This window comes from Dermochelys coriacea, chromosome 3 (genome assembly GCF_009764565.3).
Source record: "Dermochelys coriacea isolate rDerCor1 chromosome 3, rDerCor1.pri.v4, whole genome shotgun sequence".
Lineage (NCBI taxonomy): Eukaryota > Metazoa > Chordata > Testudines > Dermochelyidae > Dermochelys > Dermochelys coriacea.
In genome coordinates this window covers 23,917,823-23,940,532 of record NC_050070.1, presented here as the reverse complement: position 1 = coordinate 23,940,532, position 22,710 = coordinate 23,917,823, and the positions used below count along the sequence as shown (strand labels likewise).

Genomic DNA, 22,710 nt, shown 5'->3' with positions numbered 1-22,710 from the left:
TCTGTTTGAAAAATTACATTGGGTCCCACTGCAAAGCAACTGGTCACCTTACCATTCTGTTTATGAAAAGAAACAGCAGCCTTTGGGCTTCAAAAGCCATCAGAGAAGCCCTTTGCTCAACAGCAAAAGTATCAATATCCAGTAATAAACTAAAGCAGAAATCTTTCAAAGGTCAAACAAGGTAACATTTCCAAGCTTGGATTCTTAAAGGTAGGAGCGTAATTAAGCGATCTGATTGGGGCCAGGGAACAAAGGTGCTTAATCACCCAGAGTGAGTGATTTCCCCAGAAACCTACTTCAAAGGAAACTGTATGTGCTCTGCACTTCTGAAAATCAGGCCACTTATTTGAGTGAATTAATACAGATTTAGGTCCTGCAAATTCCAGAGGCATGGACCATCTACTGGGAGAATGTAACCCCTGAAAACCAGTAGTGAGAAGTCCTTCAATTAGAACAACTTGTAATTCCTGCAATGAGAGCAAGAGAAATAATTGATCAATTTGCTGAATCCCAGGTACTTAGGGTGTTATACTTCTTTGTTAGTGTTGCATTAACACTGTTTCTCTGATACCCCTTTTCTGTGAAAGCCACATGCTCAAGAGGTTGCTAGATGGCAGCATTCCTCATCTGTATCCAAACTTCTCTGCAGTTGTCTTCCTATTTGATATGATTTTGACCTACAGTGTCACGATTTGCTCTCGAAAGTAGCGCAAAACTCTTTTAAGCACAATCTTTTTTCTTAATGTGACAATGTAAGCTGATTGCTGTATCATTTCTATGAGAGATTTTCTTATTTCCAAAGTAAAATAGACACATTCATAAACCATTAACAAAAGTGATTTAAAAAAAATCCAATTTCTATTTAAGTCTATTTCATATTGAAATGTAGAGAAATAAACATAAGGAAAATGTATTCCTTCTCCTTCCAAGAGGAATAGATTGGTGTTGCGGTGAAGCTCGCAAAGAAGCAGGGTAGAGATAAAAGGCTGATCTTTTAAGAGTGGCAGGGGATGAAAGTGAGAACAGCACTGGAAAGGAAGGTCAGTCAAGGCTGAAGGGGATGGGAAAGAGGAGGAGAAAACAGAAAGAAAAGGAAATCAGATTACAGGAAGGAATGGGGGAGGGATTCAGGGAAGGAAGAATTTAGAGTCATAAGCAGAGAGTCAAAAGAAATGTATCCCACTTAATATACTGGGGTAGATCCTCAGCTTGTATAAATGATCATAGCTCCAGTGTGGAGCTGTGATCACTTCCATCAGCTGAGGATCTGTTCCAGTGTCTTTCTGGTTGTGGACAAAAAGCATTATTTCCATAAAAGTAATTCCCAGATGTTAGACAGAAGTGAGAATGTCAAGAAGAAATAAAGGAGCATGAATTTCAAACTGTCTCACCCTCAGTTTTGGAATAGAAAGGAATAGAAATGGAATGTATCTGTGCTCTTTTCTTGTAGTTGAACAGAAATATGTTTATCCATAGAAATCTGAATTTTCTGTGAGAAATGATTGGGGCAGTAGATGCTCAGTTATCATGGAAAGTGAGAAAGAGGTACTTCAGATGTAGATGAAAATGATTTCTTAAACTGGACATCTTTACCATTCTGTTCAGACAGCACTGTAGCCTGTTTATAATAAAAAGTTGTCCTACAAGGAGCTCATCCATTAAACAAGGGGTTTATAAACTGAAATCTCTAAATATTTGGATGGCTTGATTGTTTCATTCACTTAGTCCAGTAGTTCCCAAACTTGTTCAGCTGCTTGTGAAGGGAAAGCCCCTGGCGGGCCGGGCCGGTTTGTTTACCTGCTGTGTCCGCAGGTTCGGCCAATCACGGCTCTCAGTGGCCGTGGTTCACTGCTCCAGGCCAATAGAAGCTGCTGGAAACGGCACAGGCTGAGGGACATACTGGCCGCCGCTTCCAGCAGCTCCCATTGGCCTGGAGCAGCGAACCGCAGCCACTGGGAGCCGCGATCGGCCGAACCTGCGGACGTGGCAGGTAAACAAACCGGCCGGCCCACCCAGGGCTTTTCCCGCACAAGTGGTGGAACAAGTTTGGGAACCACTGACTTAGTCATTAACATTTATTTTTAGAAGTACTTAGAGCACTTACTTCCTGCCCCCCCCCAAAAAAATTGCCACATTCCATATTATGAGCTGTAAACTTTTGTTTTGATCAGTCTTTACAGCTGATGCCCTCACTTTGGCAAGGAGGAATTAAGGACAATGGGAGTGACTAATCTATGGCAGATCCTGGAGCCTGTGAAAGAACATGTTCATCTGAGAAGTCTCAGGGGGAAAACCCTTGCTGTTGATTTAAGTCTGTGGGTGTGTGAGGCACAGACTGTTAAAAAGATGATTGGAGTAGTCACCAAGCCTCATCTTAGGTACAGTATCTTTTTTTCCTTTTCCCCTTTTTTTTGGGTGGGTAACTGTAACCGGTAAGTGTTTGAATCTGTATGATATAGTTTGCTCGTTTGGTGCTATGCTCCCAGAGTTATGCCAAGGTACTTCCAAAATCCATGGTAGTCCATATTACCATATAGTTACTTACCTGTACAAAGACTAGCAATACAAAATAGTATGAAATCTTTTCTAATGTTTTTGTGTATGTTTTCCAAATGACAGCTATAGAATCTTTTTGGGTGGATGGAGGAGCATTGGGGTAGGGCTGTAATCCAATTGTCCTTAAGGTGTTTATTTTACTGTTTTTTTTTCCCTTGGTTTGAAACTGTGTAGGTTTCATTATGAAGTTCTGACCAACATGAAATTTCCATTTAGTGTGCACACATCAGTTGTCATGTGGCTTAATTTATAACTAAATTTTTCAGTGAAATTATTTACTTTGTTAATACAGGAATCTATTTTTTCGAATCTCTTCTTTAACCTCAATGGAGATCAAATTGGTGTTTGTGATGGAGGGGGATGCCCCAAAGCTGAAAGCAGAAACAATCAGTAAGAGGAATGAGCTCCGCTATGGGTCTTCGAAAAAACCTAGGGCTGCAAAAACCGGGAGATCCTATTTTAAATCCATTTTAAAAGAGGTGAGTGGTAGAGGAATTTCATTATTTGTGGTATTAGAGAATGGAGAGGGAGGAAAAAACATTTTAAAAAAAGGGGGGGGGGGAATTTACAATAAATCTGACAGAGAAATGACTCCACACAGATTTTTTCAATGAGATTCTACCCCTGCCCCCCAAAAAATTTGAATCACTTTGAGATTGGATATAAATCCTGTAATTTGTTAAATTAAAAGTTTATGAACCCCCTTTTTTGTGACGTTCATATAAACTTCTTGGGGCAGTGTGTTCCCATATCTACGTACAGCATTGAACACAAAGATGTCACTCACTGCAGAATGATCATTTGAATTAGCACATGTAAAAATAATTATGCACACTCTGGAATCTACGCATTTAGTAGTCTCCCCAACTATGCAAATTTCAATACATTTTTATTAAATCCCAAGCTATGCATATTGACAGTAAATCCTAAGTAAATATAGTGCCTGTTAATAGTTCTAGGTTGACAATGCTGGAGACTCTTCTCTAGCTAAGCACACAATAGGCATTATGCAGGTAGTGTTGGTACAAGCTCTCTTCACCATTCTTTGGATGCACCTTAAACCTGACTTACTCTATTCCATTCCTTAATTTCTTTGCTGATCCTGGTAAGAAGGTTGACTATTGTGGTGATTTTGGCATCAGGACACCCATCCATTTGAAAGTAGATTGAAATTCTAGCACTTCTTCAACAGCCGTTGCATGACAAGTCGCTCCAGTCATTATTGATTTGTGCTGGATTCAGACCAGTGATTATGAGGTAAAAGGCTTTGTATCTCATTACCAATTTCTCAAGCCATCTAATTCCTCAAAGCCTTTTTACTTTTATATTTTTGATTACTTACCTAATAAATATATTTGTGTTGTATAGATCTGTGTATATGTCTCTAAAGCAGGGGTTTACCTTTTTCTTTCTGAGGATCCCCAAACATGCTGTAAAAATTCCACAGCCCGTCTGTGCTGCAGGAACTGTTTTTATGCATATAAAAGCCAGGGCCAGCATTAGGGGGTAGCAAGCAGAGCAACTGCTCAGGGTTCCTTGCCACAAGAGGCCTTGTGAAGCTAAGTTGCTCAGGCTTCAGCTTCAGCCCAGGTCTGAGGCTTTGGCTTTCTACCTTGGGACCCAGAAAGTCTAATGTTTGGCGGACCCCTGAAGCCTGCTCACGGCCCCCCAGTGGGCCTCGGACTCCTGGTTGAGAACCACTGCTCTAAAGCACCTAGCATGCTTTTGGTCATTACATAAATAACACAATAGACTTCTTTTCTAGCCTAGATCTGTGAACCAGGCAAATAGCCATGTGTCATAAACATACAGCTAAGGGTACCATAAAATCCCTCCTTTACCTGTAAAGGATTAAGAAGATCAGATAACATGGTTGGCACCTGAGCAAAAGGACCAATAAGGGGAGAAGATATTTTCAAATCTATGGGGGAAGGTTTTTGTTTTGTGTCTCTTTGTGTTCTGTCCTGGACAGTGAGGAGCCAGGGCAGGGAAAACACATCTCCTAAAGCCATACCTGACTAAGCATCTAAGATTACAAATTGTAAGTAATAGAAAGGAAATGCATTAGATTATCTTTTGTTTTAGCTTGTGAATTTTCCCTAGGCTAAGAGGTAGGTTTATTCCTGGGTGTTTTTTTTTTTGTAACTTTTAAGTTTTGCCTATAGGGGAATCCTCTGTGTTTTGAATCTGATTACCCTGTAAAATTACCTTCTATCCTGATTTTACAGAGGTGCTTTTTTTACTTTATTATAAAGTTCTGCTTTTAAGAACCTGATTGGTTTTTAGTGTCCTAAAAACCCAAGGGGGTGGTCTGTGCTCACCTTGTTTACTCTCAAGCTTCCCCAGGAAAGGGAGTGAAGGGTCTTGGGGGGGATATTTTGGGGGAATCAGGAACTCCAAGTGATCCTTTTCCTAAATCTTTGTCTAAATCACTTGGTGGTGGCAGCGATACCATTCCAAGGACAAGGAAGAATTTGTGCCTTGGGGAAGTTTTTAACCTAAGCTGGTAGAGATAAGCTTAGGGGGTCCTTCATGCAGGTCCCCACATCTGTACCCTAGAGTTAAACTTAGTTAGCTGTGAAAATGTTTGGTGAGAAATGTATTTAACTAGGTTGAAAGAACCAAGGTTGCAGCACAAATAGCTCTGTCAATCTATATGGAAGTTTTTGTTTGTTGATATCTTTCGTTACTAATTCCTCATTTCCTTAGTGTTTAGCTCTTTCTTTGCTCTCATATCAAAATAATGTACTACATGATTGCTTGTGGCATGAAACAATACATGACAATATCAATTTGCATGTTGAATTTGTGGGCCTTGGACCACAATGACTACTGTCCTTTTAAGTAACATTGTAGAGCTATTAGTAACTTGGGAGATACTAATTGGGAGATTCCCACTTGTTCGCCAGGTTTCTTTTGTAATTGAAGTAAACTGTACTTCTATAAAGTTTTTGATAGTGTTGGAAAAGTACTTTTCGAACAGGAATGAAATGAGAGAAGACATTTTATTTGCTTTGTTTGCTCGCTCTTCAAGGGCATGATCCAAAGCCCAGTGGATTTCAGTGGGTTTTGGATCTGGCATCAGATGAATAACCTGAATAAAATATATTAATATTGTCAAGCTGCTTGGAGTGAGCTATACTCCACTAAGACAGCAATTCTTACAATGCCATTTTTGTGTTTTTGATTTGTTAAAAATCCTGACTTGAAGAGAAGCCACCATAATAATTCAGTACAGTAACTTCAGGTAGTTTGCACACAACACTTCTACAAAGATAACCTTCCTTTTCTGCTGTTCTGACCATGATTTCCCTTGGACCCCTACCTCATTCATGCACATGCACAACTTTATTGCATCTATGGATTGGCTCCTCTGTTCCTCTGCACATTCCCATCTATTACTTTTCCACTTAAGCTATGGCTGTAATTACCCCAGAGATGTTATGTGATCATGAATGGGAGGGGATGTGGATCCCTGTGGCACTTCATGGATCACACCTTAATGATGAAAGTTTAAGAAGTCCTGTTTCATACTTTGTCTTGCCAATGCTCCACCCAAGCTTTGCTCACTGTCTATTTCTGTGCCCCTTTCTGCACAGAAGCCTCCTAAGCAAAGTATGCCAATCCTCCAGCCTCTCTCCTTCAAAAATCTGATGAGCCTATCTGATCTGCAAAGTGTTTTGGCAGGAATGAGCACTAATCACTCTGTGTGTTTAGTACTGGGAAACTGAACATAAACCATGTTCCTACTCACTATAAATTATAAGTTAGTTCAGTCAAGGATCTATTCTTCATTTGCAATGCCAGATGTATTGCAAAGTGACACGTACAATGACAGTACTACATTGATGATAATAATAATGATGGCCATTGCAGACATACACATGACCCTGGGGACCATTTAGAAAAAATGGTTAATCATAAAAAGGGATAATTGAAGATTCAATCTCTGTCTTCTCTTGAATATTTTTGTTTTTTTAGTGCCTTGAAATGTTGGAGTGTTTAGGATTACCTTGGGTTCAAGCAGCTGGTGAAGCGGAGGCGATGTGTGCTTACCTGAATGCAAATGGATATGTGGATGGCTGCATTACCAATGATGGAGATGTTTTCTTGTATGGAGCTCAAACAGTTTATAGGAATTTCACCATGAATGCAAAGGTACTGTGTTAGGTTTTTTGGAGTCTTTTTTCCTTCAGACTACTTCACTCGCATTATATTGCTCAAATAAATGTGAAGCACCATAAATATTTTGAACAATTAAGTGGGTATCTGTTAGGGCTTCTCCCTCACCCCTCCCTTGATTCTTGTCAAACAGACAGAAAGTGGAAGACCAGAATCCAAAGTGCAGGAAATGTAATGGTTATTGGGGTTAATCAAGCAAGTATATCCATAGCTCTGTACACTGCAGAGCTTTTCCCCATTCCTTTTTCCCACCTTCTCCTCCTTAATTATATCTGTAGTGCACACCGCTGGTCCCACCCCTTACAATTTATGGTCATGCTCCATTTTGGAGGGTCATGAGTCTTGAGGGCTTTGGTACCACCTCTTTTGTGCCTCATCGGAGGGGTAGGGAACGAGGTTGTGTTTCAGCCAGGGTCATGATTTCTTTCTCTTTTTAATGTTTCTTATGCCACCCCTCCTTGCCCCTCCCAACTGGTTGTTTGTCCTTGCCTTGCGATAGGAGTTGAGGCAGTTGTACATACTAAACTCCCACCAAACCCAGCAACACTTTAACTCACTTCCTTATCTTTTTACATTGTGCTATAAATCCCATCTGGTTGGTGGCAAATGCAACACAGTGTCTTTGTTCACACATGTTGGTAAAAATATCAAAAGTCAAACAGGCAAACAAAACCCAAAATTTTATTTCAGGCAAATATACAGGCCTAAATACTATATTAACATCACTAACAGTATTATACTTTTGTCTTCCTGTATTTGGTCTTGCTTAAAATCTCTGTTTTTATACAGCAGACTTGCTTTGCTTGATTCGTTAGTGTTCAAGCACTGAATGAATAAGAAAAACAGCTGAGTTAATTTCATATTTGTTATTCATCTGCTGTCTGTTTAGGTTTTCTATTACATGAATTCTTATGTGACTTAAAGCTGTAAATTTTCTACAGGACACAGCCCTGCAGTGACAGTTGTGTGCCTATAGGAGCAACAGGTCTATGGGGTTAAATAAATGCAAATTCACTCATTTGCATCTTACATACAAATTAAAATGTGTAACACTTTCACACTTGATAATGGCTACTGCTCCTCAAATCAAGCACTGATGATGCCATGTCTTGTATGTCTGAATAATAAGCTATGGTATGAGCAGTCCAAAAATGAACGTATCCGATAAAGCAGGCCACCTATTAAAATTATGGATACATTAGGAATGTAGTTTGATACCACCCTGGGAGAAGACAGAACAAATAACTTTGTTGTGCACTCTTCTATAGTATGCAGAGAGATGAATGCTAAGTCTAGGGCATCAAGCAAGTGCGGTAGCAAATGGAGTAAAGATGAGAGTTTTAAATGTATCCTGGTATGAGAAACTGTTGTTCAGCTAAAAAAAGTGCTTGAATATTAGTGAGAACTAATGGAACAAGGAGAGGCAGAGCTGGGAGCACATAATTTACAAAAATAAAATGGTGTAGGGTAATTTGCTTGTGTTCATTTGTCTATATATGTGTACAGAGTAAACTAGAGCCCAGTTTTCAAAGTGTGATGCTTTAAATTAGGTGTTCAAATCAGCATTAAAATGGGTATTACTGTAGTTGTCTAAATATCTGTCGAGGTGCCTAAAAAGTTTGAAAATTGGGTTATAATTTTTTTTTAGTTCAGATACTTTGATAGAAGTCAATCCTGACTTCCTCCTGTTCATCCATCCTTTGCAGCTTCAGAGTGTTCTTTTGTAATTCTATAAGCCTAGGATGTTGGTTAAATTTCTAATCCTTGATTAATTATTTTACTTAAAAACAGTTACATTTGTATGTAGATTTTGAAAGCTGCAATTCTTAAAATCATGTGGTCAGTCTTCAATATAGGATGATATTTATGTCAGTCATACTTTGTGTAAGCAATGACAAATGACTTGGTCTCTTCTATGCTAGCCGTTGAACAACAGTAGGCCAAATTGCTGTTAACCTGTGTCAGCAGCAAGCCAATTTGCTAGTCACCTGTGGTCCTGCCTACACTATTCCCAGCTGTAATATTTTTCTTGCAGGACCCACATGTTGACTGCTATACAATGTCCTCTATTAAGGAGAAACTGTGTTGTGACAGAGAGTCTCTGATAGGGCTAGCAATTCTTCTCGGTTGTGATTATCTTCCGAAGGTGAGTAAGCTGCAAACTAATTATTTACCATATTCCTGTGACTTCTATTGTCAGAACATACAGTACCAATTAAGGTTTGAGCATGTATAAAAACATATGAAATGCATGGTGGACTACAGACTTCTAGCTGAGGAAAGTACCTTAACTCATACTGTAAAGGTATTTTCATAATACTTTGTACTGAAGATTAATGTTGGCAACTCTGTGAGATAGGTAAGTGTTATCATTTACAGATAAGGAAGCTAAAACAGACGTTTAGATGGCATGTAACAAATATGTGGAAGAGCTGGCATAGGCAAGTAGGAGCCTATTAGAACTTTGAGCTCCCAGTCCCACAGTTAATCCATTAGATTATGCTGTCTGTCCACACTGTGGCTGTAACTATGCTAGTAATAAGTATATTTGAAAATGGGGTAGTCAAGAGTATGTTTATGGAAAGCACAGTTGCAAAGTGATTGCTGGTAGACTTTTCTAGACACTGTGGATGTGACCAAAATGCATGGCTACGTTTAGAAATTGGGGAGTTAACCACTTCTGCTGCAGGGTTTAAAGAAATGTCTACTGAATGCATTTGTCTGGTGTGACCAGACCAGCCTGACACTGCATGTCCTGACATTTGTTGGAAACTGCTGCTTGAATGCATGCAGAGAAAGTTGAGAGGAAATAAGTCTCGGTTTGTAAGTACTGTTGCTCTTGACTAGAAAAAAAATGAGCTGAAATGGAAGCTGCCAGTTAAGGTTGATGTGCACTACTCTTTGCAAACTATGGCAATGAGCACCTCATTATGAAGCTGTTATGATGTTTAGTCTACCCCTCTGCTTCTTCATTCCAAGTGAAGTGCAGTGATTCCAAATCCAGTTTACCAGACTAAAATCTCATTTGCGTCTGCTACTTCCACTCAACCAAGAATAGCTCTTGAGTTGTTCTAAACCCTAGTCTCTCAAATATGCAAGATTATCCTTTTGAGAGCTGAAGCTCTGTTGCAGATTAGAATGTATTGAGTTACATAGCAGAGGCATATCATTCAACAGGAAGGTGTAATATGTCCTACAATATCTGTTTAATTTAATTTGCACATATTCACTAATCCCACTCTAACAAAGTCATTGGGAATTTTGCCATTGACATCGAGGCTCAGGATTAATTCCAGAGCAAAAACTCAAATAGAGAGGTTCTCCCCCTCCTCTGTAATGTTCCTGCAATATATATATATATATATTTATATTTTTAAGGCAAGTGTTTCGTGTACTACTTTCTACTCTAGACCAAGCCTTAAGAATAACTTATAAAATTTCCAAAAGAAAATGACTTTTGTTCAAGTTGATGGTGTCTGTAAATCAGGTGTTTAAAACCTTTTTTGAATCACCCCACCTGAGCTCCTTTTTGAAAAGAAAGCTTGGAGCCCCTTCTCCCCAAAATAGCGAGAAGGTACTGCCACCTAGCACTCAATGTTTAGATGGCATTGTTTGTTCATATTAGGGGGGTCAAGCACCACAAGTTGCAACACCACTCACTCAAATTTGGTCCCGCCACCCCTCTGTCAAGACAGGCCATATTTGAGTGAGTGGCATTGTGACCTCTGGTGCTTGGGTGTCTCAAACACTTTTACTTTACTTACTGCATTATTAAAAGGCTTGTTTTGCCTTACCTAGAAACTTTGACATACCTCACACCCTGCCTGAGAACCTCTGCTTTGAATCATGGAGCATCAATCATCTGCAGGGCCTCTTTGGTAGACAACTTTGACTTTTTTTTTTTTTTTTTAAATTTAATTGTCTCAAGTGAATAACAAACAATTTTGCTATATGCACTGGTGTATAGTATGCAAAGACCAAGATTAAGTTATGGGAATCAAATGAAGAATTTGAGAATCAAGCAGTGGATATTTGTGTTGTTGGAAGGGACTGTCCAGGAGAGGATTTCCTTTTCTTAATGAAGTGCTTTGCAGGCAAAAAGAAAACGAAAGGAAAAACAGAACACTCTGATTTAATAAATAGTACGATGGACTGGGAGCTTCTGAAATACTGGGTTCTTATGTGGTTCTGAAGTGAGTTGGCTATGTAATAGTCAAAAAGGCTCTTGAATTATTGCCGCTCAGTAAAAGTGAATGAAGACAGGACCTCCCAGAAAGAGTTGTACTACTGACCCTTAGCTACGACTACTGAAATCTTAACTTAGAAACCTGAGGGAATAGGTTTTGGGTGAAATATCAAAGAAGAGCTAAGCAGAAAACTGCACCATTCCAGAAATGGTCTCACTTTTCTTTCTGCAGTGTCTCTCTGGCTGGCTTCTTATGACTGAACATCTTGATTTGTCAGCCAAAAGGCTTTGCAGAAAAGCAATCACAACTCCTCTTTTTTCCTACACACGTGTGCTTGCTCGCTCATACTCCTATTACTTTGGTTATCTCTGCAAGAGATATTTCTAGTATGCAAAGAAAAGAAATCTGAAAACAAATTATGTAACTGATCTGTGCTGTACACATCACATTTGTTAATAGAGATAGAATTCGTATCCTCTGAAAACACAGGTATCAGTCTTTTGAGGAACTTAGCCTATATTTTCAATGTATTGTAGGGTTCTTAACTTTCTTTTCAGTGTCAGGAAACATCAAAATATAAAATCATATTTGGGAAGAATTGCTCTGATTCTGGAGGTGAGAGTTAAATAGCAAAAGTATGAAGGCTAGGGCTCATCAGGGCAAGATTAGCATTTAATGTTTTTCATAACAGGATTAAGGAAGTACATCTTTTAGCCTTGAAAAGGTGTCAGAAAACCTAATGAAAGGCTTGTGAACCAACTCTACTTGGCACTGCTTGCATTCCACCAGTTATTTGCTCTGACCTGATATAGATGATGATAATTTCGATAGGATAAGGGAGGCACAGTCATCTACAATTTGAAAAAATCTCTGAGAAAAAGGAGGCAGCACCCCAGAATGAAACAGAAGTCAGAAAAGAAGTAAACCTCCAGAATGAAGACTAGAATGAAGGGTGTGAGGAAGGGAGTGAGTCCATATAGCAGCTTCTGTCTTTATTATTTTAAAATGTAAACCAAATAATTAGGTGAAGAAACATAATATGAAGGAGCCACATTCACAGTGGGGTCCAAATAGCTTTGTGTACTATTTATATGCAACATGCTCCTTGCAGGGTTCTGATGGTTTTGAAAACATAGAAAGCAGTAAGGGCTTTTAAAGGCCTCACAAACTATCTATCTAAAGCAGGGGTGGGCAAACATTTTGGCGCAAGGGCCACATTGGGGTTGCAAAACTATACGAAGGGCTGCGTATGGAAGGCTATGCCTCCCCAAACAGCCTGCCCCCCTCAGAACTCCCAACCCGCCCTACTTCTTGTCCCCTGACCACCCCCTCCTGGGACACCTGCCCCTGACTACCCCCCAGGACCCCACCCCCTATCCAACCCCCCCTGCTCCCTGTCCCCTGACTGCCCCAACACCTATCCATACTCTTGTCCCCTGACAGCCCTCCCCAGGACGCCCACTCCCTATCCAACCGCCCTCTGCTCTTTGTCCCCTGACCACCCCCTTATCCAACCTGCCCTACTCTCTGTCCCCTGACAGCCCTCCTCCCCAACCCCTATCCACACCCCCAGCCTGACAGGCCCCCCAGGGACCCTGAACCCTCCCTGTTTCCCATCCCCTGACCACTCCACCCCCCAGAAACTTCGCCTCATCCAACTGCTCCCTGACTGCCCCCGCCCCCTTACCATGCTGCTTGGAGCAGCAGGAGCTCGCAATTGGGCGGAGCCAGCTGTGCTCCCCACGTTGCCCAGTAGGAGCAGTGGGCCAGAGCACTGCCCATGTAGCATCATGGCTGCGGGGCAGGGGGAACAGCCAGGGAGGAGTCGGGAACTAGCCTCCACGGCCTGGAGCTCAGGGACCAGGCAGGACGGTCCCGCGGGCTGTAGTTTGCCCACCTCCGATCCAAAGGTACACCAACCAATTCTTATATACAACAGCTTTTTAGCTAAGTTGCTGTGATTAGAATTGATATTTACCAATCTTCTTAGGCAGCTGTTGTGGTGTTGGTATTTCTGAAGCATCATGAGAGTGTTTGGCACTTTATAGACAAAATGTACCTGAGAGACCGCAAATCATTAATATATGATAGATCAGGAAAGATGTATTGATTAACCTAACCTTATCTAAATGGATGCTGTCTTGAGCCAAAGATAATTTCAGAATATCCTCCTGGGAGGGAAGGGGCAGTCTGCCTGCTAACTCCTGAAGAGCCAGAGACTACATAGGCCAGAGATGCTGACTTGAGAAGCAATCTGTACTTTAAAGACCAGCTGCGCCAGTACTTTATGACCAGACATGGGAAGAAAGAGCCAGATAGGACAAGCCTGATCTGGTAACCTCAACAGAGACAAAACTATACCTCTGCTGGGAGCCAAGCACAACCAGATCCTTCAGGCCAAACCTGACATGTACTAATTAGATACCAGAGTCCTAATACAGATTAAAAATAAATTTAACCTATCTCATTCATGATGTCCTCAGCCATTGAAGAGTATTGTTTAGTTTCTCAGAGGAAGCTTCTAAACCTCGAGAAGTTGTAACTGGTTATCTTCTGGAGTGGCTTCCTGATAACTGTAGTATGAAAAGGAAATAAGAGGTGGTTCATTCTACTTTGACTATAACCATTTATTTCCATATTCCTAGTTAGTTACTCTGAAATGATACATTCCTTAGAAGTAGTTGGAGATTGCCAGCTGCTTAGGCATCTAATTACAGTATGTCAACAGTCCAGTGACAAACTTTTAATTGATTTTTAAATGTGTATTTAAGTTATACAGTTAGGTATCCAGTTTATTCAGCTGCAACTCTACAGCTCCCCAGTCCTCTTGAATTATCAATTTATTCATTATGCTAATGATATAACCTATGTTTGTGCTGCAAATTCAAGCCATGTGACTTAGCAGTACTCTGTAGACTGTAAGCTCCTCAGAGTAAGGACTTTGTAAAAAGTCATGCACGCCAGTGGTTCCACAGGAACAATGGATTATAAAAAATCAAAATTAAAGTAGCAATCATTGTTTCATTTACTTTGTCCGTAAATGCCTCCATAGTAAAGTTCTCAGGACTACTGTTTGCTCATAAATGGTATGAACAATTTGAGTTACCATTTTTGTAAATTGTCTTTATTTTGTTTAAAGCCTTAATTAACATGCATTAAGCTTATTTGAAGTTGCTCTTACCTATATAAAAATATTGGATAGGACACACTTCTGTCATACAAACATAAGGCCCTCAAGTTTATGTCAGTGTAGTACAACTAGCTACTTAATTTAATAAGATCTATACATTTTATTGCCACACATAATTTTTCAGTAACTACTTTTACCCAATACATGGGCAGTCATTATCAAATTGGGAGTTGGGGGGAAGGGATGGAGGGAGCAACAGTAGACTTAAACTATTAAATAAAACTGTCTGGTTAGTAGATCATCATCCCATGTGATAGAGATTGGATGTTTTGGTCTAAAGTCGTTGGGATTAATATAGCTGAAAATGTAATGGCTTGTGGTATACAGGAGGTCAGACTAGATAATCCCTTCTGGCTTTGAACTCTCTCAAACTCAAGTTCAGGAATTCAGTTCTCCATTAACACAAGCAGATTCTCATCCTGTTGCCTTGGATTTCCCAATATCCAAACATTTTGCACTCTTGCCTTACTCTTCAAAGGTTCCAAACATTTTTTACCAAACTTTTTTTTTTCTTATAGGCCCCTCGCTTTAATTTTTTGAGTTGTCATCTCATCTAAGACTCCAATACAACAGAGCACTTAAGCGTGTGCTTGGGTGAATCAGGACGTAAATTTCTGCTTCAGCATGATTTCAAAACAACTATTTTGGCCATTTGAATGTTTAAGGGCCACATCATGCCATTGGTATTTTCCACCAAATGCATCCGATGAAGTGAGCTGTAGCTCACGAAAGCTTATGCTCAAATAAATTTGTTAGTCTCTAAGGTGCCACAAGTACTCCTTTTCTTATCATGCCATTGGTTTCAGTGCTTAAAAAATAATGTGGAATTCTGCTTGTAAATCAATGGCATAATGTCTCTAAGCCCTAGTCTACACTACACAGTTAGGTCAACATAAGGCAGCTTATATCGACCTAACTATGTCATTGTACACATTACAGCCTTGCTCCCACTCATGTAAGTGCCCTACTACACCGACATAATAACTCCACCTCCCTGAGAGAAGTAGGGCTTATGTCAGTGTAGTTAGGGTGACAGTGTCCATGGGTTACTTACATTGGCTGTTGGTTGTCATTCTTGTCAATTTCATAGCTCTCTGCTGGAGCTGTGAAATTGACAAGAAAGTCTTCCCCACTCCCAGCTGGGCTGCTGCCCGCTGCCTGGGCTCCCCACTCAGAGCCCAGGTGGCTGCCCTGTTCCTGGCAGAGAAACAGGAGCCCTGGCAGGTAGCTGGGAGCCCATGGTGCAGCTGGGCTCCCGAGAGGGAGCAGAATTGAGAGCCCGGGCTGTTAGCTCCCTCCATTGCCTCTCTGCTAGCCTATCTTCCACCCCTTCCACAATATTGTGAATTCATTATGGTATGTACTGTCTCTCTGAAATCCAAACCCATGCTTTATCTCTTTTTATCAAGACAATGGAAGCTCTCTTTCTTTTTTAATGCATGGATTCTGTAAAGCATTTGGGATGCAGCTTTTAAGCATTTGGGATGCAGTTTGTGTGAAAGACTGTACAAAATAGTGTTATATTACACCTAACATATCAATGTTTTACATTAGTTTAAACTTTAATATGTACCATGTTTCTCTCTCTCTCTCTTTCTCTCTCTCTCAAAGGGAGTGCCAGGAGTTGGAAAAGAACAGGCTTTAAAGTTAATTGAGACTTTGCGAGGTCAAAGTTTACTCCAGAGGTAAAGTTAAAGTTTGTCTTGTCTCCTAAAATATTTCAGAGTTTTAAATTGCCTTATTGAAAGGCAGTATTATGATGCACTTTGAACCTGAGTCTACGCTACTCATGTTTTAATTTTTAAGGAAACAAAATATTAAATTTCTTACATGGTGATCAGCTGTGTATTCAAACAATACATTCTTCCAGGCAAACTATTTTTTTTAAAGTTAGTTATTGCTTAAAATTGCATTAACTCCTAGTCCCTATTCTTGCAAACAATAACACACATATACGACAGGATTCAGAGTAGCAGCCGTGTTAGTCTGTATTCGCAAAAAGAAAAGGAGTACTTGTGGCACCTCAGAGACTAACAAATTTATTAGAGCATAAGCTTTCGTGAGCTACAGCTCACTTCATCGGATGCATTTGGTGGAAAATGCTTGTAGCTCACGAAAGCTTATGCTCTAATAAATTTGTTAGTCTCTAAGGTGCCACAAGTACTCCTTTTCTTTTTACACATATACGAGTTTGCGGGATCAGAGCAGGTAGATCCTGATCCCAAGCCCACAAAATTTGGAAAGACTCTCGTTGACTTTAATGGGCTTTGGATCAGGTCTTTAGATCCTAATGTTGTCTGGTATAACTTGCCCTGTTGCCCCAATGATTCTTAAAGCTAGACATCCCAACAATCCATAGTACATACTCAAAAGTACATTTACAAATTGTGTAATGGAAAACTGAATAGTTTTAAGAGGATGAATTAGATGGTATGATTTTTTTTCCCTCATATTTAACTTAAGTGGTAGAATTTGTATGAATAAGCAATGGGATTGCATTACATTAACGTTAGTAATATAATTTTAGGTTTGATCAATGGAAAGGACAGCTTCAATGTGGTAATGTATCTGCTCTAACAGTTAACAAGATGACTCATTCTGTGTGCCATCCAGGTCAGTATGAAAAGGGGTAGATTTTTGTTTTATTTGAGAAGCATTTTATTTCCTCCCCCCACCAGCGTCCCTGAGTAATGATGCTGCCCTACATTCTGGAGTCTTATAAGTATAATGCCTTTTTTAAAAGGATAATGCCCTTTAAAATATTTTAAACGACTTGCATTAAAAATTGCTTTTTATGCAGGTCTCAACTTCTGGTTTGTCTTTCTTTTAAAAATATAAAAGGTATCTCTTGAGGATTGGTGATGGAGTAAGAACTCTTTTTCTTTTTTAAACCTGCAGGCCATGGGTACAAGCCTAGGCCCTGTTGTGTGCAGAAGTTGTTAATAGTGAATTGCTGTTAGGTGGTGTAAGTCTAGTTTGGGCAGGTGTATACACCACAAACTGCCATCATAGTTGGTACCTTTTTGGCAGTGTCAATAAAGAGGGCAAAGACTGAACTGACATTGAGACTGAACTACTCAGTCATTCATGCTGGCAGGCCATCCATTGACAGGATTGAGATATATGAGCAGAGAAGATTCGCATTGCTATTCTTCTCACTGTGTCTGGATTTTATTTTTAAAGTGGCATTCAGTCTCAAGGACCACCTGTCTGTTCAAACCCAATGCTGCTTACCACAAGAATATTTTTTTTTGGAGGGGATAGAGAGAGAGAGAGAGAGTCTTTCATTCCACAGTTTTGTCACTATGTCACGTGTGCATATTTGTGGGTCTTTAGAGAGAGAATTTTCCAGAATAACATTCTGCAACATTTGAACTAACAAGTAAAATCTGATTGTAACTATTACTCGGTATTGCTAGTGTGCTTAGCTCTGTATACAGCAGCTTTTGGTGATATACCCATGTATACTCAACTTTATGACAGGTTTCAGAGTAGCAGCCGTGTTTAGTCTTTATCCGCAAAAAGAAAAGGAGTACTTGTGGCACCTTAGAGACTAACATATTTATTTGAGCATAAGCTTTCGTGAGCTACAGCTCACTTCATCAGATGCATTCAGTGGAAAATACAGTGGGGAGATTTGTATACACAGAGAACATGAAACAATGGGTGTTACCATACACACTGTAACAAGAGTGATCAGGTAAGGTGAGCTATTACCAACAGAAGAGCAGGGGGGGGAAAAAACCTTTTGTAGTGATAATCAAGATGTGCCATTTCCAGCAATTGACAAGAACGTCTGAGGAACAGTGGGGGGAGGGGGAATAAACATGGGGAAATAGTTTTACTTTGTGTAATGACCCATCCATTCCCAGTCTCTATTCAAGCCTAAGTTAATTCCAGTTCAACAGTCTCTCCCTGGAGTCTGTTTTTGAAGCTTTTTTTGTTGAAGAATTGCAACTTTTAGGTCTGTAATTGAGTGACCAAAGAGACTGAAGTGTTCTCCAACTGGTTTTTGAATGTTCTAATTCTTGACGTCTGATTTGTGTCCATTTATTCTTTTACGTAGAGACTGTCCAGTCTGCACAATGTATATGACAGAGGGGCATTGCTGGCACATGATGGTATATATCACATTGGTAGATGTGCAGGTGAACGAGCCTCTGATAATGAGGCTGATGTGATAGGCTCTATGATGGTGAATAGATATGTGGACACAGTTGGCAACGGGCTTTGTTGCAAGGATAGGTTTCTGGATTAGTGGTTCTGTTGTGTGGTGTGAGGTTGCTGGTGAGTATTTGCTTCAGGTTGGGGGGCTGTCTGTAAGCAAGGACTGGACTGTCTCCCAAGATCTGTGAGAGTGATGCATCGTCCTTCAGGATAGGTTGTAGATTCTTGATGATACATTGGAGAGGTTTTAGTTGGGGGCTGAAGGTGATGGCTAGTGCTGTTCTATTATTTTCTTTGTTGGGCCTGTCCTACAGTAGGTGACTTCTGGGTACTCTTCTGGCTCTGTCAATCTGTTTCTTCACTTCAGCAGGTGGGTATTGTAGTTGTAAGAACACTTGATAGAGATTTTGTAGGTGTTTGTCTCTGTCTGAGGGGTTGGAGCAAATGCCGTTGTATCATAGAGCTTGGCTGTAGACAATGGATCGTGTGGTGTGATCTAGGTGAAAGCTGGAGGCATGTAGGTAGGAATAGCGGTCAGTAGGTTTCCGGTATATGGTGATGTTTATGTGACCATTACTTATTAGCATAGTAGTGTCCAGGAAATGGATCTCTTGTGTGGACTGGTCCAGGCTGAGGTTGATGATGGGATAGAAATTGTTGAAATCAGGGTGGAATTCCTCAAGGGCTTCTTTTCCATGGTTTCAGATGACGAAGATGTCATCAATGTAGCGCAAGTAGAGTAGGGGCATTAGGGGACGAGAGCTGAGGAAGCGTTATAACATTCAAAAACCAGTTGGAGAACACTTCAGTCTCTTTGGTCACTCGATTACAGACCTAAAAGTTGCAATTCTTCAACAAAAAAGCTTCAAAAACAGACTCCAGGGAGAGACTGCTGAATTGGAATTAATTTGCAAACTGGATACAATTAACTTAGTCTTGAATAAAGACTGGGAGTGGATGGGTCATTACACAAAGTAAAACTATTTCTCCATGTTTATAACCCCCCCCCCCCCCACTGTTCCTCAGGCGTTCTTGTCAACTGCTAGAAATGGCCCACCTTGATTATCACTACAAAAGGTGGTTTTTTTTCTCTCCTGCTGATAATAGCTCATCTTACTTGATCACTCTTGTTACAGTATGTATGGTAACACCCATTGTTTCATGTTCTCTGTGTATATAAATCTCTCCACTGTATTTTCCACTGAATGCATCCGATGAAGTGAGCTGTAGCTCACGAAAGCTTATGCTCAAATAAATTTGTTAGTCTCTAAGATGCCACAATTACTCCGTTTCTTTCAACTTTATGAAACACTCTTGTGTAGTTTGGGAAACATGGTTCATCTCATTCTCTTTCTTCCTTTTTCTGTAGGCTCTTGTAAGGACCATGAGCTCAGTGGATGTAAACTGTGTGGAAGTTTTAAGTACTGTTTACCCCATGACTACCAATACTGCTGCCCTTGTGAGTTGCATTGTTCAGAGCGAGCGAAACAGACAAATGCAGTGGAGGACAATATCAGAAAGTAGGAATGTCTTAAAAATGAACTGCTCCTCATTGCTTTCAGGTGCAGGTTGAGCATGCAAGTCCTGCATCGCACACATTTCTATCCTATTCCTAATGTGTATGTTTTACTTGCAGAAAAGCTAGAGGTTGTGAGGGCTTTCCATTTTCTGAGGTAACTAAAAAGCCTGCTAAAGGTTCATTTTGAATTAGTGAATTGAATTTTCAGCTAACTTTCTTCTAAATGTCCTCTTTTTGCTTTATTTCAAGGTTATTGAAGAATTTCTTGTAAACAAAAACAAGCTGGTCAGGATAACGGAGTGCCAGAGGCCAAATTTATTGTCCTTTCAGGTACAGAATGATACATAGAGAATCCAGCTCTTTGACATGTTGCATTTGTTAGTATGCAATGCACTTGAGAATATTAATGTTAATTAGTAACTTTTATCAGTGGGAAGAATGAAAGAACCTTGCAACAACCTTAATATACATGTTTGTTTGGAAATCTGAAATTAAGGCCTTAGAATAGCTGTAGAAGGGGACAATGTAGTGAGAGGAAAGAAAACGGGGTCACTCACAACTACTGCAGCTTTAGCTAGATATGAAGTTCCTTTTCGCATCCTGTCCTGAATAGTTGAGTTATGGCAGCTGGTCCTCACTTAGCAGTTCTGAATTACCACCTACCAAATTTGAAGGCTTTTCTGGGATGGTCCATCATCCCAAAAATTCAAAGATCTGCCCTGGCATGCTCCCCAGAGGTTATGTGAGTGGATGTAGATTTTTAACAGCCTACAGTGTGTGTGAGAGAGAGAGATCAACGTATCATTAACACTGTTTTCCAGTACAATGGGTGAGATCCTCATCTGGTATAAAACAACACAGCACAATTGACTTTAGTGTAACTAGTATGACTTACAGTAGTTACAGATCTGGACCATTAATAGATAGCTCCACAGGGGTGAGCAGGATGTAGCTTTCTGCCTAGTGGGAAAGGAGGAGGATGATCTATTAAACAAGAAAATAATGGGGGGCCAGGAAATAGCTGAAAATAACAACCCTACAGAGAGAAGGAAAGAATGCAAGGGAGAGAGAGGGCAGAGAACACGAGAGAGACTGGACAGAATAAAAGAGAATTTGGTGGCAACTGTCATGGGTTGGTAAAAAAGACACATTGTAATGTCCATTTGCTAATCTGTAGCAAAGAGAACTCCATCATATATATAGATTTTTTTTTTTAAAAAAGTGAACCGCTGGTCTCTTTCAAGAAATCTGTTTCGATATTGATGTTATATTGTTCTTCTGAGCATTAGTGCTATAAACAATGCCTTCATTGTGCTGTTGAACTAGGCTGACTACCAGTAGCCTACCAGTGAGAATTCTGCATTTATACATTTAATCAAACTCTAAGATGTGTTTTAGTTGTACTCTATCAATACAAAAGTGTGATAATTGAAATGTATACATGAAATTGTATTTAATCAACACAGTTGAAGAGGTCACCTTACAGTAGAACAGCTTTGTCTAAAAGTCTGTAGATAAAATTTTGAGACTGATATTTACAATGCAAAGATTGGTGATGCCATTTAGTGCTAATCACAGAAATAGGCCAGCCCTTTATGCCTTGAGTGAGTGATTATGTTCTTGTGCCCAGAAAAGAATTCTCCCAGGTTTATTGTGCTGGGTGATTTCAGTGTCCATTGGGACAATGACTTTTCTAGATTGATTTACAGACTACCGCGCAACATAACTGTGGAATCTTATCAAGTAGATTCTTGTGGCATAAAAGAGAACTATCCATCTGAATTTTGTTTTGGGGCTGAGGTACAGAAGTTGGGAACTATACCCTTCTTGGTTAGTCATTTCCAAGGCTAATGTTAAGGCTCACCTTTCCTGGCAGGGCAGAAGATCTGTTTTGATGTTCCACCTTCTCAGACTACTGGCACTGTTTACATGAATGGTGTATAGACAATGGACTGCTAATGAGTACTCTAGTGGAATGTGATAAAAATCTGTGGTGGTACATGCATGGGAGAGATACATTATCAGAATCTGATGAGAAAATTTTTAGCTTTCAATGTGGCCTTCCCATTCCTGCTGCTGCTACTATACAACTGCTCCCTTAACTCTCAGGTGAGCAGGCTGCTATATCTGTCCTCTTATAGATGTCCATTATTCTGCGATCTTGCACTGAGAAGTCATTAGTGTCTTACCATAAGGTGGGTATTGAACCAATGTATAAAACATAATAGATATTTAAAGTGTCCATTGAGATAACTGTTAAGGACACTATAACAACAAAATAAGAAGGTATTAAGGTTGCATTTCTTAACAGAGATTTGCTTTTGAGAAAATGGAATGGACCAAACACTATGCGTGCAAGAAACTGTTGTCACTGTTGACACGCTATGACATGATCAAAAGAAAGTCTGGTCAGACAGATACAGAGCAACTGCAGGCAATACGGTAAGGTAATTTGTGAAGTTTTTGAATTCACTCCATGTTTCTGTTCACTTTTGTCGCTGGAGAAAATCTTTATTACTTATGAAGTAAAATTTACTTCCCCCTGTTACCTCATCCTTGAGTTACGTGCTGCCTTTCGAAAAAGGTAAAAGCTTAAGCAGTGTCACATTTCTGTCATTGCTGCTACACAAAAGTAAAGTGTAAAGTAAAATGTGTACAAAAGTTTCTTTAATGCTAGTTTATAGATCATGATTCTTCACACCCTCACTTTTAGCCATAGTCTCCTCAACTTCAATAGGACTATATGTGAGATACCACACTATGGGCATGAGTCTTTGCTCATTAAAGTCCATGCACGATCAGGCCTGTGGTCTATAAATCTTAGTGGGTAACAGTTTGCAGCTGGGGAGCACAAGTTCTTGTCATACCTACTGGCTTTTCTCTTGTGATGGTCAATAGTGAATGGTCTT

At 40.0% G+C, this 22,710-nt stretch overlaps 1 protein-coding gene across 2 annotated transcripts in view; it reads left to right on the top strand.

Moving 5' to 3' along the window:
• The window catches only part of GEN1 (GEN1 Holliday junction 5' flap endonuclease), a 34,489-nt gene that overhangs the window by 4,809 nt on the left and 6,970 nt on the right, over nucleotides 1-22,710 (top strand). For both annotated transcript variants that reach the window (XM_038394152.2, XM_038394151.2), the window contains 10 exons: nucleotides 2,172-2,378; nucleotides 2,849-3,035; nucleotides 6,538-6,714; nucleotides 8,774-8,884; nucleotides 15,727-15,800; nucleotides 16,643-16,728; nucleotides 19,652-19,802; nucleotides 19,919-19,955; nucleotides 20,051-20,131; nucleotides 22,113-22,243. In XM_038394152.2, coding sequence (XP_038250080.1) covers nucleotides 2,218-2,378; nucleotides 2,849-3,035; nucleotides 6,538-6,714; nucleotides 8,774-8,884; nucleotides 15,727-15,800; nucleotides 16,643-16,728; nucleotides 19,652-19,802; nucleotides 19,919-19,955; nucleotides 20,051-20,131; nucleotides 22,113-22,243 — 1,196 coding nt within the window. In that variant the 5' untranslated portion in view covers nucleotides 2,172-2,217. The remainder of the gene's footprint in view (nucleotides 1-2,171; nucleotides 2,379-2,848; nucleotides 3,036-6,537; nucleotides 6,715-8,773; nucleotides 8,885-15,726; nucleotides 15,801-16,642; nucleotides 16,729-19,651; nucleotides 19,803-19,918; nucleotides 19,956-20,050; nucleotides 20,132-22,112; nucleotides 22,244-22,710) is intronic.